The following is a 17434-nucleotide window of genomic DNA, read 5'->3' on the forward strand; positions in this document are numbered from 1 at the left end:
TTAATGGATTTGGATTATGTTTTCATGATATCAACAAAGATATAAAGGGCTTGAGCTGCACCTCTGACTTGTGGAAATATCATACCATGGTCTGTGGATTTTGTTTACTCTTGTTGTTTGTGTCCTTTGTAATGATTGTCAGTTTGGCGTTGACTGCATTGTTATACAAGATTCTATAAATGCCTTGCATGGTCTCTTTAGAATTATGAAATTTCAGGACCTCAATTGATGAAGCATCTTTTGCCTTTTACGTAGAAGTCTCATCACCTATTGAGAGTTTATTGTCTATGCTGTAGAACACGTGCTTGGTATCCCTCAACCAGTTGTTCTGTTATTCTCCTTTATTGCTTGGGGATTATCTGGCTTTTCTGAAAATTGTATCTACAAAAAGGTGTTTCAAAGTTGTAGTAGTACTTATGACATCTTGCTTTTCATGCGGAATCGGGAATGTTGCCTTTTCTGTTTAGTGAGTTCTTTGCTTGTGTAATTGGGGCTTTCTGGTTGTAACCAGCCTATACAATGTGGCCTCTTAACTTACAAGCTTTAGGAACGAAAAGCTAAAGATTGAATTGCACACTCCCCAGCCTGCCTGCCATCTTTCTCTCTGTGGGTGTGTGATAAGTGTTATAGTTTTTGCTTCAAAAGAAAGAAAATTTATTCTTAAATGCTAACCATACAATTCACTAATAACTGCCACCTCAAGTCCCTTGGTTTATGTTCATAAAGTTTAATCTGTAGCAGGATTAATTGCCAGGCCTGAATTGTATAATGCATTTACTCAAGAGTTGATTTCTGTAAAATTCATGTCTTTACACATTTTGTGTTGCAGTATGAGCAGATGGTGCTGATGGACTTGATTAAGAAGGGTCATCCAGAGCCAGATAAAAAGATTGGGGGAGGGGTTAGTGCTTTTCAGGTGCGGTACCATCCTATGTGGAAAAGTAGGTGCTTCTTCCTCATAAGGGATGATGAGTCTTTGGATGATTTTAGCTTCAGGAAGTGTGTAGATCATATACTTCCCTTGCCAGAAGAGATGAAGTTAAAATCTGATGTCAACAAGGCCTTAGGTGGTGGTAAAGGTCATGGTCAAAGAGGTGGTGGTCATGGTGGAAGAGGTGGTGGGCGTGGCCGTGGAAGAGGGGGTAGGTCGAGGAACTGAGGTATCATGTTTAATTTACCAGAGCTCGATTTTGCTTTTATGACGGGGAGAGTTGTTTTTAATTAAAGATGTTTTTAGAAGAAACATCAAGACTAGGTTACTTCAGTTTTATCCTCCTAATGCTGTTGTATTTTTCTTTATTCTACTCGATATTTATATTTTAAGTGGTGGTTTCTTAAAGTTTTAAAGTTTTGAGATTGCAAGATGCCTATCTTTAACAACTGTAAATACTCTTGGGATGTGACTAAATATCCCATGAAATGAGTTTTTTTTTTACTCTTGTATAATTTCGGTTATATTGGGGAAATTATTCACTTGGTGTATTATACCTCCTCTTACGTGAAGGTTACATGAAGGTGGACCATACATGTTTATCCTGTGCAGAGGAGAGTGTAATCCACTGGGTGTACATAATTTTTGTTATATTGATGCAAATCATGCAAGCAGATAATTGAAGAAACTTAATTCCTGCAAACCACCCATAACAGGTAAATCTTAATGACTACAATCTTTGTTGGGAGGGATATTACTATTTTATTTTTGCTAAAATAGGATGATACTACTTGGCTAAAAAAAACCTTTGCTATGTGACATTTTAGTATACATTAAAAAAAAAAAAAAATTTGTGGAAACACTAGGGGATGCCAACAAGTTGATCTACAAAGCTCTTGGTGACATTTTAATATTTTATACATCAATGTTGCATTGTGGACCATGATAAAACTGAATTATCATAGAATTGGTTGTAGTAAATGATGAACCTCTAAAATTTATCGAATTTTTCCATGTCTTATATTTGTTTTTTATTTATTATTTTTTAAATTACATCTTTGTGTAAGGAGAGGGGGATTTGAACTTTGGACATTTTCGCTAGAAACATCAGAAAATGTTGTCTCAAGGCCATAAGCTTGTATCATATCTTTCTGTTTGAAGGTAAATAATTAAGGGATTGATATGTAACACCATTGAATTGGTTCATTCTACGGACTATGAAAAAAGTTTATAGAAGTTCATAATGTCATGGGAAACGAATTGTTCATTTTGGTCCTATGACACTAATTTTGGTAATAGCTCTTGCTTCTTTAATGTTATTAGAAAGGGGATTTCATTTAGAGCTAAATTGAAACATACATGGTATTAGCATCCAACATATAAGAGATATGCTACTATTACCAAAAAGAGTAATGTTTCGGACGAGATGGAATGGAACTAATAACACTGGTTTATTCAGCTTACTTAGTTTATATACAACTTTTTGAGTGTTTAATTTTTTTAAGATGCAATTGTATTTTTTAGATGTGACATACTCCAATGTGATGGTGAGTTGTGAATGCCTGAGTGATCAGAAGGTAAAATTCCTCACCATCAAAAGAGTTGTTACTTGCGTTAGATTTTATGTTCTTTCAGCAGTATATTACTGCCGAATCTGAAGGGCTAAGAACCCTGGTAGTCATCTGAGTATGTGATGCTGCATATGGTAAGATGATCATATATATAGACCAAGAACTGCTGCAATCACCACTGATTACATTAGTACAAAAGAATAAAGTGGTTGTTTACTCAGTTTCACCTTCATGGTCTGATCACTCTATATAATTGTATGAGATTTAATTATTTAAAGGGGCTATACACTGGTGACTGAGATCATGGGAAGATTGAATCTATGAAATTTATAATTTCCAGGGGCTTCTTGTGGATGGCAAATAGCTTAGTAGATTGATTTTTCAGAAAGAATTATAGTCTGTACTTTCAGGCATTGCATCCTTAAATAGTTTTCATGACTTTATCACTAACCTACTCTTGATGCACCCCCTGATGCAGCACGTGATGCACCCTGATGTAGCACCTGATGCACTCTGATGCAGCACCTGATGCAGCGACTAATACAGCCCTGATGCACCCCCTGATGCAGCAGCTGATGCACCCTGATGCAGCACCTGATGCACTCTGATGCAGCACCTGATGCAACGACTAATGCAGCCCTGATGCACCCCCTGAGTTTGAGTCTGAATTGCAAAATAGATATCCTACAACCATGTTCAAATCATGTTAATACCATGCCTTGAAAAGGAAGTTTAGAAATCAATGTTCAATGTTACTGCCAATATGGGCTATGTGAACAATAGGGGCACAAAAACAGTAGGGGCTGTGTGAACAATACCAATGACTACTAACCAACACTCTCATATACACTCACAGCTTCTCTTACTGTGTATATACACTCATTAGGGTGTCAAGGTTGACTAATAAATGACCGCAATCAGTCAAACAACCAGCCCTGGAGTTCAATTTGTACAACCTAATATGTAATACTATGCTATATATATTTTTAATATAAATTATGACTAAAAGGTTTGTACTGTGACTAGAGGAGTTAATAAGTAAGAAAACACTTTGTTAGCATAGAGGAGTTAATAAAAATGTGACTATTATATTTATGTGAGAGCACAGTCAATATTGCACAAGGCTGGAAACAATATTTCAGCCCTGTTTGATTGTGCAACCAACCATAACATTGTTTTTCCAGCCCTGTTTGACTGTGCAACCAGCCATAACATAATTTTTCCAGCCATTGCACAGTCAAACAGGGCTGGTTGCATGGTCAAACAATGTTATAAGGAGAAATATTGCACAGTTCAACAACCAGCCCTGTTTAATACAAATGGCTGCAATCAGTCAAACAACCAGCCGTGGATAAATATATTGACAGAACCAGAAAAACAACCACAAGACATAGAACTTGCTTCAAGGATATATATATATATATATATATATATATATGCCATGACTTCTTCTTGCCAAACATGAACGACCATCATCAAAGTTTACCACAAATAACAGTGCATAACCATAAAAAATAAAAAATAAAAAGATAGCTAAAAGAGGCATTGGGAAAACATATATAAATATGCCGAGAAGTTGACATAGGAATGATGAGCATTGTCTTACATACACAGCCATGGTAAGCTTTAGTTTCTACCAATAAAAAAAAAAAAAAAAAAAAAAAAAACAATAGTGCAACAAGTACAACACTAAAAATACGATTACTACACCAAGCCCATATTCCTATCGAGACAATTTTCTTTCCTTCAGTCAATATGAAATTCTGGGTGCCTTTGGTACTCTTTTTCTAGCCACTTCAGTTGGACATCCTTGTTATCACCAAGGGCAGGAAACATGTGCCTACCCCACTCTTTTTCCATGAAGTAGATGGTGCTAAACAGATGAAGGTAATGACCCGAGTACACCCCTAGAAGACTCAACACCATGTCCAAAATGGCTTTAATCTGAGAAGTTGCTATGGAAGCAATATCCTTACGTGTACTTACACTTCTACTCTCAACAATCACATTTGAGATGCTTTTCAAAGAGTCGGACATCTCTTGCACAACTAAATGCTTTTTTTTTTTTTTTTTTTTTCTTATACATTGGCTTGAAAAGGTGGACACTGGTTGCCAAGCCTTTCCCCTTACTCACTGCTGGTCCTGCCCTCGACAATGATGGACCTTCAACCTCCATTGCGTCAACATTCATAAACGGTTCACATTGGGGGTCAACAAATTCTGTGCTATCAGCAGAGTCCCCAGACCCTTCGGTGGTTTCCTTTGGTAATTGACCGCTCGTGCAGAACGCATTTTTCCCCATTGCAACCGTGCCTCCATACATGATGTTCAGGTAGTCATGATTCAGCAAACCTTTATTTTTAAAGGTTTTTGCAAGGGGACATGCCTACGTGTGGACAACCAGTAATTAGAACACAATAATATAGTTGTAGACAAGAAAGAATTTCATAATTATGTAACGTGAACTAACCGCAATCTTTCGAGTCCACCACTCATTAGGGGCCTCAAGCATCCCAATTCCAACATCATAACCCAACCCAGTCTCATTGTCAAAACACTGGTTATAATCCTTCCACCCTTTTTTCAGATGATCCCATTTGTTTTTAATCTGAAGGTGAGTCACCACTTTTCCCATGTTATCCAACTGTTCAATCACATTGTCAACCCCAATTTTGGTCAAAAATCCTCCTTTCCTGGGGTTTGTTTGGTATTTGTTGCACGCTTTGCTGCTCATTCTTAACCTCTTATGGTGTGGATGAATCACTGGGCCTTCGTCCTTTGCATCCCATTTCTTCTTTTGGCTAGGTCTTGCTTAGGTATGGGCCCTTCTTCCTTCAGTTCGGCCCCTATCTCTCTTTACTTCTGGTTTGTGGGCCAGCTAGCGCTCTTGGCATGCCATTTCTTTGCTTCTGCAATGTCACCACTTGATTTGTACTTGCTGGGCCTCTTTTGGTCCTGTCGTGCACTTTTCTCTTATTCAATTCACCTTGCCCAGCATTTTTGCTGGCTTAATTCTTATATTATCTCGGGCTTCCTTGGCCTATTTCATTCATTTGGGCATCCTCGGCCTGCTTTATTCCTTTGGGTATCCTTGGCCGATTCCATTCTTACGTTCCCATGGGCTTTTGCTACATCTTTTGGACTTCCCCAGCCCAATTACCGTATCCTTTTCTTTCGGGGTTTATTAGCCTTTGTGCCAACCCTATTTACTAATTCCTGACTTTGGGCTCTTCTGGCCCATTATTGCTTGCTTTTCATTTCTTATAATTCTCATGGTCTTACTACTTCCTTCTCTAGGCCCCCTTGGGCCCATTTGCTTTCTTTGGAGCCTTTTTACTATTTTATAGGCTCGTGGACCATTATTCGTACCATTTGGGCTTAATGGTCTTCTTCTTACTTTGCTAATTCTTCTTCCTTATTCTCTTCTATATATTGTTGGGCTTCTCCTTGTTATTTGGTCTTCTTACCAAAGTGGGCTTCAACATTCAACCCCTTAAGCATATAAAGTGCTCCTACGGTTCATATGTAAATAAAAAAAAAAAGTATTTTCTCCTTCTTGTTTTCTCTTTTTTTTTTCTCTCGGGTTTTTCGAATAGTGAGCCCCACTTCATTTTATTTCTTACCATGAACAGTGTTGTCTCTTCGAATTTCCTAGTTTTGCAATTATTCTGAAACACAGCTTTCGCTTCATTTATAATGCATTTTTTTACGGCTGACCCGTTGAATCCTTTCACGTCATCATTAATGTCATTAGTACTTAAATTTATTCCATTCGCATCACTTGCACAAAACACTTTTTCATTTCTCTTCTTCTTCACCATGTCTTCTTCCTCAAATGCCTTTACCCACGTAATTTGACTAAACATCCCACCATGACATCGACAAAATGCGAGGGTTCTTCTTGCTGTAAGGGGAAGGAAATTGCCTCCAACGATCCTACCATCGAAGCCGTAGGCAAAGATGCTCCTCTCTCCAAATCGAAGCACTCCAAGGAGGAAGAAAGAGGTTGCGACCTAAACAGCGAGTGCGCTTTTCTCATCGATCCATTGTATGACACCCACGCGTATTTTTTGAAGGTACCCGGTGACTATTTGCCTCTACCGCCGGGTCGTGTGTGGCTCTCTATTTGTTGTCGCGACATGGAGGTATCTTTGGCCCCTTTGGCTTCTTCGATCCCTGATCTCGATATACGCCAAGGTACTTTACTCCCTATGCCTATTCTCTTTAAATTTGGGTCGGGTACTTCTTTGGGTTGGAAGGACTGATTAGAAAAGGAGTTGTCTGATATGGGTTTCATGGCAGTGTTACAGCAGGCAGGCATGTTGAAGGTCATTGTTTCATCACATTGCTTGTCCAACTATAGGGACTTGTTCAATCTCCGCCATTTGATCCGTTGATGGTGCACCGCTACCCATACTTTCTTCCTTTCCTGTAGCGAGATCACCATGACTTTGGAGAATGTGGCAAACCAACTATTGTTGCTCATTCTTGGCGATGTGGACCCAAGTGACATGGAATTTTCTCTCGAGGAGGAGGCCGTGGTGGCCGTGTTGAGGAAAGGGATGGGTGGCAATGAAAAGTTGTAGCATTGGGTTAGGGCTTTCTCTAAGGCTTTCGATGTAGTCCGCCATGCAACCTTTGTTGCATTCTAACTTTGTAAGTTTGTCTTTGGCTCTCACCCTCATTATGCTGTAAAACCTCTCTATTTCCAGTTAGCTGTAAAGATTTCTACCAGGGTGAGTCTACCACTAGCCCCTATGTTTTTGAGTCATCTGTCTGTGCAGTTAGATATTTTGCATAGTGATGAAAAGTAGGCGGGTTCCTGCCATATAGTTTCTACTTCTGCCCATAGTACTATCTTGCAACATTTGCTATGGGAACGTTGTGCTAGGCACTTGGCTATGTGCAAGTCCGTTCGTTTTTCCAAAGAGAAGTATCGTTCATGTCTGAAAGTTATTACTAATTTTTGTGATCGTTCTATGTCAAAGTTTTCGTCGGCTTACCGCTGGGTTGGGTTGATGTCATTTGCGCATCCTGCCGTGGAATTCTTTGATAAAGGAGTTGGTTTTTGTTGGAGAGCATATAGGAATCGGGGCACTAGTTATAAATGTGCCGATTCAATTATGGGTCCCTTTGTTGACACTGCTAGGACCACCACCTCATTGACTACTTTTGATGAGAGGGGGATTATGTACTTGGCAACCACTAATGCTTGATGGCTACCTTACCTCGCTGATGAGGTGATTCAATTTATGCACTATTCTGCCAACAGAGTGAGAAGGTAGTTTAGGCTAGATCAAGACATTTCCAATGATTTCTCTACCATCCTAGAGTTTGCTACTTATATCCGACCATTCTTGTGACATAGTGCTTTTGAGCTTTGGAGCAAGCATTTTATAGTAGTCACCATTCCAGGTTCACAAAGGGAAGGTATTTGCACAACTATGATGCATGGGTATTGGCAGGCTGTGATGACTTCATTTGGGTAGGAATTATTGGGTAGTCATGGGTTTTCTCTCATTCCTCCTAATGGTCTCCATGCTATCATCTCTGCCAACCCTCGATTACTTCTTCCCACCAAATCCATGGTGGCATATGCTAGGAAGCAAAATCGTTCTACTATATTTGAGTGGCAGGTAAAGGAAAATGGATGGTACTTGTATGCTAGTGAGCACCCCATGGGTTGGGAAAAGAAGGTGAAGGTTGTAAACCTTCCCTCGCCTACAAAGAAGGGTTCAATGTCTCGCTCTACCAAGCATAAGTTTGCCAAGAGAGGTGATGATTCTTCTGAGACTTATTACGACATTGTTCCCTATGAGGACAACCTTCCTCTCATAGGTAATATAGTCCTTGAGGGTTCTCCTCCCCCTTCTGCTCATACTTATTCTAGTAGGCACCTTACTATGGGTAAGCCCAAGCCTGTTGCTCCACAGCCATCCACAGATGCTCCCCCTTCTAACAGGACTTGTGGCAGCAAGAGGGAGACATCTCCACCACCTTCGTCTGCCATCACTGAGTGGAGAGTATGTTATCTCTAACCGTGCATCTTTTTCATTTTTTCTTACTCATGGGATCATTCTTGCAGTATAATTGCACATGCATGCTCACTCGTCTTTTCTTTTGTGTTGCTTCTTGACAGTCTAAGCATAAGGAGGATACTTTTGTCACCCATCCCATCTTGCTTGACAAGCCCAAGTTGGAGGTAAATCCTTTCCTTTTGCATGCATTCTCGTTGCCATGTGTCATCATGTCCCCCGTTTCTCCTTTATATATATATCACCATTTATCCTGCACTCCTTTCTCCTTTTTCTCTTGTTTTCAAGTTGACCCTGAGCCCCTTTTTTGTATATCATCCTACTGTCGATGAGATTTCTGCCGCTATGCACACACCCATGGAGGGCTTCTTTAATGAGGTGGACATAGTGGCTCAGGCCATGGCCTCTGCTTCTACTACTGCGCAAGGAGTTTCTACGGAGGCTCCAATTCCTTCACATGAGCCTAGTCCTGTTAAGGAGAGTGCCCAAACCAAGAGAGTTGGTGAGTCCGTACCTATTCCTGCCGAGATCCTTACTCCTCAAAAAGGAGCTACTCCAGCGGGTGCATCTCAGACCGAGAGCATTTCTCTTGCTACTCCTTCTGTCATCTCTTCTAATGATCTCCTTGCTGTTCTCTCTTAGGCTGTGAAGAATGGCTCTTCCCTGGTGGTTATGCCTTCATCTATTCCTAATTCTGCCACCTGTGGGCCTGATGTGGATTTGTCTTCTGATGAGGAATCCAAGGAGGTTCTTAAGGATTCTGAGGATGAGCTTGTTACGAAGAAGAGAGTTTCTGATTTTGATGAGGGTGATGATAGCGATCATGAGACTAAGGCCATAGGTATGTGTCTCTCACCTTTTGTTGGACCTTCTCTATTCTCTCTCGTCATTTTTTTTTTTAACTTCTTCTATATGTTCATTCCTTTAGTTACAGATAATCTTGAGGAGCCCAAGACTACAGCAGGCATTGCGGTGCCTTGAGCCACTATTCCTGCCACACCTGCAGCCCCCACTTCTGCCATACCTACAGCCCCCAATCCTACAGGTCTTGGTACATTTTCTTTCTCCCATATTTTCTTTAATCTTCATTATGAGTTTATTCATTCATGTTGTCCACCCTTCATGCCATATTTCTTGTTTCTCTCTAGGTCCAACTCCCATTGAGGTGGCTCCATCCTCCCGTTTCAAGATTAGCAGCAGCTCTGCCACTGTTCCTGATTCGGCGAGTGAGGCTGCTGCTTTCTTCACTCAATTTGACCAACCCAAGGTCAACGATCTCGACCTCGCGGATTTCATAGCTTCTGGGTTCCTGGGGAGTGTATTTCCCACTTGGAGACAGTCTATAACAGCCATGGAGACTTTATACAGGGGTTCCTTCTTGGCTGATCTACGAGGAGCACTTCCTCAAGTTGTTGGGGAGTGTGATGAACGATATTGAGCATAAATTTATTGACACCATGTCTGCCGAGAGGATTTTGCAGTGGAGGGCCGCGGTCTAGGAGTTTTTCAAGGTTGGCTTTGCAATGGAGTTCCTGCTGGACCATCTGTAAGAGATTTCTTAAGCCTTCTTCACAAAGAAGGTTCAGCTTGTTGTAGATGCCATTGATGCTCGCATTGAGGCTTTGAAGAAGGAGATGGCAGACTTGGAGGCATGTCGCGAGCACCTCCTTTCTAGTGTTGCTGGCCTAGTCGCTTTAGAGATCAGACCTTTATTTTCGGCTTTTGATGAGACTTATTACATCATGTAGTTTCCTATTTATTTTTTTTCCCCCATGTTTATCTTCTTCCCCTTTCATTCTACCCAGTACATTTCCTTATTCTCTCTAGCACTTATTTGATAAGTCTGATATGACTTATACATTTTAGGTTTGTAATCTATTATGATACATCTGCTACTCCATAGTCTTCATTACTTTTCACAAGTGAAAATATACTATAAAACTTTCTTGTGACACCATCCCTAGTAAGGGTGGTCACTTGAAAAAAAAAAAAAAAAAAACCTTAACAAGAGAAATGAACAACTATATGATGGTAATAGGGCCCATTTGATCCTTTCCATCCATCTAGGCCAAATGGTAATACCCACTTGCATATGCTTCCCTTATTACAAAGGGTTCCTCCCATTTTGGTGAAAATTTAGATGGTCTTGTCATACCTCACTTGACATGGTCCGCTGTTTTCAACATAAGTTGCCTTTCTACAAACACCCTTCCCTAGTTATCCTGCCATAAGCTTCAGTCATTCTTTGTCTGTATCTGCGACTACGCTTTTGAGCTTCTTCCCTTTCTTCATCTAATCCCTCTAGGTCTTCACATCTTTCTGTCATGAAGACTTCATTCTCCTTCTCTTTCTTTTGTGCTTGCATGACCCTTAAGAAGGGTGTCGTCACTTCAGCTAGGCTCATCACCTCTGTTCCATAGACTAAAGAGAAGGGTAAAAATCCTATAGAAGACTTGGGTGAGCTTCGGTAGGCCCAAAGGGTGTCTGGCAGATGCACTACCCATCCCTCAGCATATTCTTGATTCATCTTGCTAATGATCTTGATGGGAGTCATGTTTGTCGCCTTTGCCTACCCATTCCCTTGGAGGAAAATAGGGTGATGATAGGTGGTCTTTAATTTGACAAAATTATAACATCCTTCTTACCTCACTGTTGACAAATGGTGTGCCATTGTCACTGATGATCCTATGGGGTACTCAAAACTAATAATTATGTTCTCTTTGATGAAATTTGCCACGGCTCCTCTTGTGGCCTTACGAAGTGGTATGGCCTCTGCCCAATTGGTAAAGTACTCCATTGCCACAAAGATCCATATGTAGCCACGCAAGGGTGGATTAATTGGCCCATTAACTCAAGCCCCCATGTGTGGAAAAGCCATGGGGTAACCATGCTGTGTAAACTCTACAGGTGAATGTGAATTAGGTTGGCCTATACTTGGCAAATGTGGCATTTCTTCACAAATTCTGTTGTTTCTTTCTTCATGGTGAGCCAATAATAGCCCATCTGCAGTAGGCATTGGTATAGCTTTTTCTTCCCTTAATGCTCCCTGCATTCCCCTGCGTGTACCTCCTTTATCATTTCTCTTGCTTTTTTAGGACCCAAACATCGTAACGGGTCCCCATTATACCCTTTCTTAAAAAGGGTTCCCTCATGCAAAAAGTAGTGTGCCATTTGAGCTTATATTATTCACTATGCTTCTGTAGCGAGATACCCTTTGTCAGGTATTGCACAATCGGACTTCTCCAGTCTTCAGTGGTGAAAACAGCATAGCTTTCCTCCTTGTCTACTGCGAAATGGTAGGCCTTGCATTGGGTTTAGACTAGGTCTGCGTCCTTACCCATGCTTGGCCAATAAAAACCTACTCTCAAGAGCCTATGGTAAAGACTAATTTCTCCGCATAACCTGCATGTTCTGCTATGCACTTCCTTTAATTTCCTTTGGGCTTCCTCTTGCCCCACACATCTTGACAAGATCTCTCCAAGCGTCCTACGGTACAATTCTCCTTTCACTAGGGTATAGTCCTTAAATGCTTTCAAATCTACCATATCTTCTTCTTTCATTAAGGCTTCCTTTTTAAAAACCACGCAACATTATTGGGGTCGGGTCAGGTTGTCAATTGGATCAAACAAAACTAGGCTCCACAAAACCCAACACATCCTATGGGGTGTTTGGGTGGGTGATAGGTTGTAGTGGGCTGTTTGCAGTATTTTTACCGGAGATAAGAGGTAGAGCACTTTGTGATACAATGGATGAGGAAGAACGCAAAGAGAAGGCAATTTGTAATGGTGAAGGTGATCTATTGGCTTAATTAGCTTTTGGTTATCTCAAATTATGTAAAAATTGTGTGCAGTGATTGGTAAAAAATCTTTAAGATAAACAACATTTATCTTTCATCAGATTGATTTTTTTTTTTTTTTTGAATTTCTTTTTTGAGTGTATGTGAATTTGACCTGGATTTTAACCACATAAAAAGCAAATACAAATTCTCTCTTTTTAAATTTTCTATTTATTTATGTTTCACTGTGAATAACGTGTAAGTTTATAAGCATCATGTGCATAATCCTTTCAAAAACATCATTTGTTCATCTCAAATTGAAATGTCTACTAAAATGATATATTGTCAATATCTTATTTTGCAGACAACCTGAAGACATAAATATATGAAATAGCTGTAAAATTCTTCAAACAAAGCACCCACATTCTTTTAGAGTTGGTGATAGATCTTACAACAAGATCGTATCTATTTTACTTGAAATAAAGAGAATTCATTTCATTAATAAAATTTTATTTTATTTTTAAAATGTAACAATATACAAAATATTACGTCACTAAGAAATTGTAAATGGTGTGGCGCTACATTATAGCATTAAATCAACTTATTTATAACCTTTTTCATGACAGGTTACCAATGCTAAAATTTCAGACATGAGTATATAGCTTTGGTAAACTTGGGAAAAAACATTTGGCAATCCATTAAAGCATTGTGAGGGGTGTGAACTTTATATTAGTTTTTTAAAAGGTTTTTTTTTTTTTTTTTTTTTTTCCTTGTTAGGACATATGTGGAACATGTTACGAACATATGTCATTTAGAATTGGCTAATCTTTTGACAAAAGGCACTTTACTTGTGATTGGGTGGATCTAGGATGTGTTTAATAATACGAGAAACAAGAGTTCAAGTCCAAGTATTGAAACCATGCAAATCTAACCAAGAATCAAGTGAAGAAGTGTTGTTCATTAAAGCTCAACGATGTATCTAGTGATATTTAATATGTGAAGCTCGACAGCTATATCTATCGAGAATTATGAAATTCAGATTTCCAGATCTAATTTTCACGCATATCCAAGCTATTTGTGTAGAGTTACTTTTCTCACAACCCTAGACATATATAAAGATTATTTTAATGGCCGTCTCAAATGATGCAAAGGTTGTCGCACTTGTTGTTACATGCATATGGTGACCGAATACAATCTGCCCTAGTTCATCTTTCTCTTGAAGAAACTGTTACGTTTGTACGCCGTAGAGTTTTGTAACCAAGGAGTTTCTTGATCTTCATCGACTGGATGAACTGAAGAACTTTGTAGCCAACATATTTCTCAAGTTGGTGTGTTAGTCACGTATTGGGATCTGTGCATCGATTAGTTAGTCATGTACTTAGAGCCGTACATTGAAATGAGAGATTGTCACTACATTACAAGTCCAATTGTGTATTGGGGTAAGGGTTCAACTATAGATTAGTATAAGGTACTGGGATTCTTACTTGTAACCGCTTGTTTTGATAATAGTGGATTCTTGGGAGTGGTAACCTTAAATTCACCCAATGGGGTTTTGCCTTGGTGGTTTTCCCCATTCGTAAACAAATCACCCATGTCAAATTTAATTTCCGCTGCATTTAGTTATTTAGTGATTTGTTTGTGCAACCACACGTATTGCATATTAATAAACTTGACTAATTAATTGGTCAATTTACCTAAAGGGTCAATACATTCTTGGCTTATCAAGTCATATCAGGGTAGGCACATTCTGATTAGGTTTTAATCTTTACTATGTGATCCATTGACTCCTGTTTGTCATGGATAGAGAACAATTTTTAATTATCTCTCCTTTATTTGATGGCACTAACTATGTATACTAGAAAGTACACATGAGAGCTTTCTTGCAGTCTTTAGATGAAAAAGTGTGGCAAGTTGTGGAGATAGGCTAGACAAAGCCAAAAGAAGCGTCGGCTGATTGGGATGATGCTAAAATCAAGGTGGCAAACTTCAATAACAAGGCATTGAATGCTCTATTCAGTACGGTCACAAATAAGGAGTTCAAGAAGATATCCTCTACTGAAACTGCGAAGGAAGTATGGACTATCCTCTAGACAACCTATGAAGGAACTAAGGTTGTCAAGGATTCAAAACTTCAAAGGCTTATCACAAGCTTTGAAGAGATTAAGATGGAGGAGGATGAGTCATTTGATGAGTTCTATGCCAAGCTAAAGGATATAATGAACTCTGAATTTAATTTTGGGAAAACCATTCTAGAACCCATGATTATTAGAAAAGTGCTCAGATCTCTTCCAGAGAGATTCCATGCCAAGATCACCGCCATTGAGGAATCAAAGGAAATTGACCAAATTCCTTTTGCAGAACTAGTTGGCAACTTGCAAACCTATGAATTAGGTTTGTCTGGGATTAGGAAATTGAGAAAGAGCAAGAGCTTGGCTTTGAAGGCCAAAAGCAATGATACTGATGAGTTTTCTGATGATGATGATTCTAAGATGAAATCCTATATCACAAGGTAGTTCAAAAAGTTCATGAAGAATGTCAATGCAAAAGGATTTGACAAAGATCGTAAGCAATCCAGTTCTTCACAATTCAAGAGCCAAGATAAAGAGAAGAAGGATACTAGGGATGGCGGTCAGTACACTGTTCTCTCTGGACCAAAATGCTTTGGATGTCAAGGTTATGGACATATGAAACAAGAATGTCCAACCTATCTCAAAACCTTAACACCCTTACAAACACTAAGGACTGCAATTTCATTCTCAGATCATCCAAAATCGCCAAGCAAGGGAGAACCGTGCACCAGGTTTTGAGGCATCATGCCATTTACAGTCAGGGAAACTAACTCCTGTTGTATGAACGCGACATATTAGGGCATGATTTAACCCACCGTGTAGGCAACTTCCGACCCAACTTGCTACAGAAGAAATAACCACAAAAATAGATAAAGAAAGGCGGCACAGAGGGTTAAAGTGAAACGCTCGCAGACATAATCCAAGCAAACACGCAACGAACAGAATGTCATTCAAAAAGTTAAAAGCAGAATTGAAAGCAGAATTAATGTCTCATCGCCAAAACTCGGCAACCATTTACGGGACATCCCTGCGAAATAAGGAAATTGTTCAGTCACCACAACCCAGTGACTTAGGCAAATATACCAATAATAAAATAAAATAAAAAATGCTATAAAAAGAAGTAAAAGCATGAAAAAAGCTGGACAGCAAGTAACTTAATCAGGTGGAGGGTCTAGTTGGATCTGTCGTTTCATGCTGCCACTGGTCGATCACGGGAAAATGCAGGTCCTCACCGAGTAGGTCTTGTACAGTCAGGATACTGGTGGCTTCCATCTCATCTAGCTCTGCATGAGCATCAATCTGTTCCACCAGCTCCCTCATGCTTGCTGTTTCTTCCTCCTCAGCGGGCATTGTTGGCGCCTGAACAGCAGTAGCGGGGCTCGGAAAGGGGATTTGGCGGGGGTCTCTCAGGGGGGAATCCTCGGGAACGCCCAAAGCTTGCAGGGCGGCAAACCACCCAGCCTCAAAACCCAGCCTTCGAGCTTGGGCCACCACCGGTTCCGCAGATTTCTCGGCATCGGCAAACCCTTAGTTATACCATTTTTGCTCACAGGCCTCCAAAGCTGCCCTTAGGTCAGTGAGTTCCTTGGCTTGGGAGGTGTTTAGGTTAATTGCTTTAGCTAGCTTCACGTCTGTTTCGTTCTGCTTAGCCAAGAGCTCCGAGCACCTCTTCTCTGCCAACGCTCTATTCTTCTCCGCGGCAGCAGCCTTCTTCTCGGCAGATTCAGCTGCCTTTAGTTTTTCCTTCGCCGTTTTGGCAACTAACTCCCGTGCCCCCCTCTCACGATCGACCTCCTCGGCAAGATCCTTTGCATGGCCAGCCAGTATGTGAGCCAATTGAGTAGCCTGACAAACACAGAAGTTAGTACGGAAATGAAAAGAAATGAATGGAAAGTAATAGATGAACAAAGAGTTACCGCAATAGTATGCCACTCTAACCGGCGCCCCACGGACTCCTCCGACCCGTCCTCAAAAGCATGCACATCGTCGGGAAGAAGAGGACCTTCAGCTAGGGTCTGACCACCCTCACCTTTCTCCCACATCCGCACACAGGCAGTTGAAGGCAGAGGCTTGCCGTCTAGTAGAAACTTAGGCTTCCACGCTAGTGCGGCTTGGGAGGAGGACGCAACGCCCGGCCCGACTTGGGTTTGCAGCTCGTGAATGACGATACCTCCTATTGGCCAGGGAGGGTTGATCAGCAACCCTCTGCTTTTTTGGGGCTCGTCTAGCTTGAGAAGAGGGTGGAGGGGGAGGCACCTGGCTTCGACCCTAAGAAGGTGGGGGCTGGGTGGGTTGTCGTGCACCGGGCACGAAACGATCAATGGTCATGACCCTCCTAGTCACCATGTCTTCGCCGAGATGGGTATCTGTAGCCGACAAGTTGGTCGCTTTAAGCACAGGATGCTCGGCCTCCACAACAAGGTTCTCGGGTACAACGGGGTTCTTGGGCTGAGCGGGCTCTTGAACAAAGGCTTCTTCTTGAATAGCCTCGTGAGCTAACTCTCGAAGAAGCCGAGACACATGCTCCGCAGACTCGTCCCGCAAAGGAGCTAGCTCGTCCGAGCAGGTGTAGCGCTTTCCGAACTCCCTCGCCTCTCCAGTCGTAAGTTTCGGAGGCAGAAAATTCATGTACCGAGCGTCGATGTTCGACAAAAGTGGACTGTCAACCAATAGCGCCTATTTAAAGGACTGCCAGGTGGAATAAACGGGCTCTACTCTGAGGATCAGGTGCGAGGCTCGGAGTTGTCCGTCCCAATGCACGAATACCTCGGAACGGAGGATAAAGTTTAAGTCTTTAACGTGGACTGTTCTGATGTCCGGAACGAACACTTTGCCGTCTGCAAAAGAACGAAATGCTATATTAATATCTGATAATGAAAATCTACTTCAGTAAAGAGGAAATAAAAGAAAAAGAGGGGGGGGGGGGGGAAACGGTTAAGTCAAGAGATTGGTACGAACCCACTTCATGTCGTGAAAGAGGGCAGGGGACCTCCCCGGCAAACCAGTTGCTGCGCACCCGGACAAACTCCCTAGCCGAGTTCCTATTCGAATCA

General features: G+C 41.0%; 2 protein-coding genes across 2 annotated transcripts; one reads left to right on the plus strand and one right to left on the minus strand.

Annotated features, from left to right (window-relative positions):
• The first annotated feature begins 838 nt into the window (after positions 1–838).
• LOC126720232 (protein EMBRYO DEFECTIVE 514-like) lies at positions 839–3110 on the plus strand. The gene is made up of 2 exons (XM_050422551.1): positions 839–1142; positions 3025–3110. The coding sequence occupies exons 1-2, from the start codon at positions 839–841 to the stop codon at positions 3108–3110; spliced, it is 390 nt and encodes a 129-aa protein (XP_050278508.1).
• Positions 3111–4248: 1138 nt separating this feature from the next.
• On the minus strand, positions 4249–6323 carry LOC126720234 (uncharacterized). Its single transcript, XM_050422552.1, has 4 exons — positions 6126–6323; positions 4973–5146; positions 4587–4888; positions 4249–4492 (listed from the first exon to the last, which is right to left on the minus strand). The coding sequence occupies exons 1-4, from the start codon at positions 6321–6323 to the stop codon at positions 4249–4251; spliced, it is 918 nt and encodes a 305-aa protein (XP_050278509.1).
• Positions 6324–17434: the final 11111 nt, after the last annotated feature.

Source organism: Quercus robur, chromosome 4 (genome assembly GCF_932294415.1).
Source record: "Quercus robur chromosome 4, dhQueRobu3.1, whole genome shotgun sequence".
Taxonomy (NCBI): domain Eukaryota; kingdom Viridiplantae; phylum Streptophyta; class Magnoliopsida; order Fagales; family Fagaceae; genus Quercus; species Quercus robur.

Coding starts and splice junctions, on each gene's coding strand:
- LOC126720232 (XM_050422551.1), top strand. CDS start 839: ATGGTGCTGATGGACTTGATTAAGAAGGGTCATCCAGAGCCAGATAAA. Junction 1,143..3,024: donor GCGTGGCCGTGGAAGAGGGG/GTAGGTCGAGGA, acceptor ACTCTGATGCAG/CACCTGATGCAGCGACTAAT.
- LOC126720234 (XM_050422552.1), bottom strand. CDS start 6,323: ATGGTGAAGAAGAAGAGAAATGAAAAAGTGTTTTGTGCAAGTGATGCG. Junction 5,147..6,125: donor AAGAGACAACACTGTTCATG/GTAAGAAATAAA, acceptor GTGATTGAACAG/TTGGATAACATGGGAAAAGT. Junction 4,889..4,972: donor GGTGGACTCGAAAGATTGCG/GTTAGTTCACGT, acceptor GTCCACACGTAG/GCATGTCCCCTTGCAAAAAC.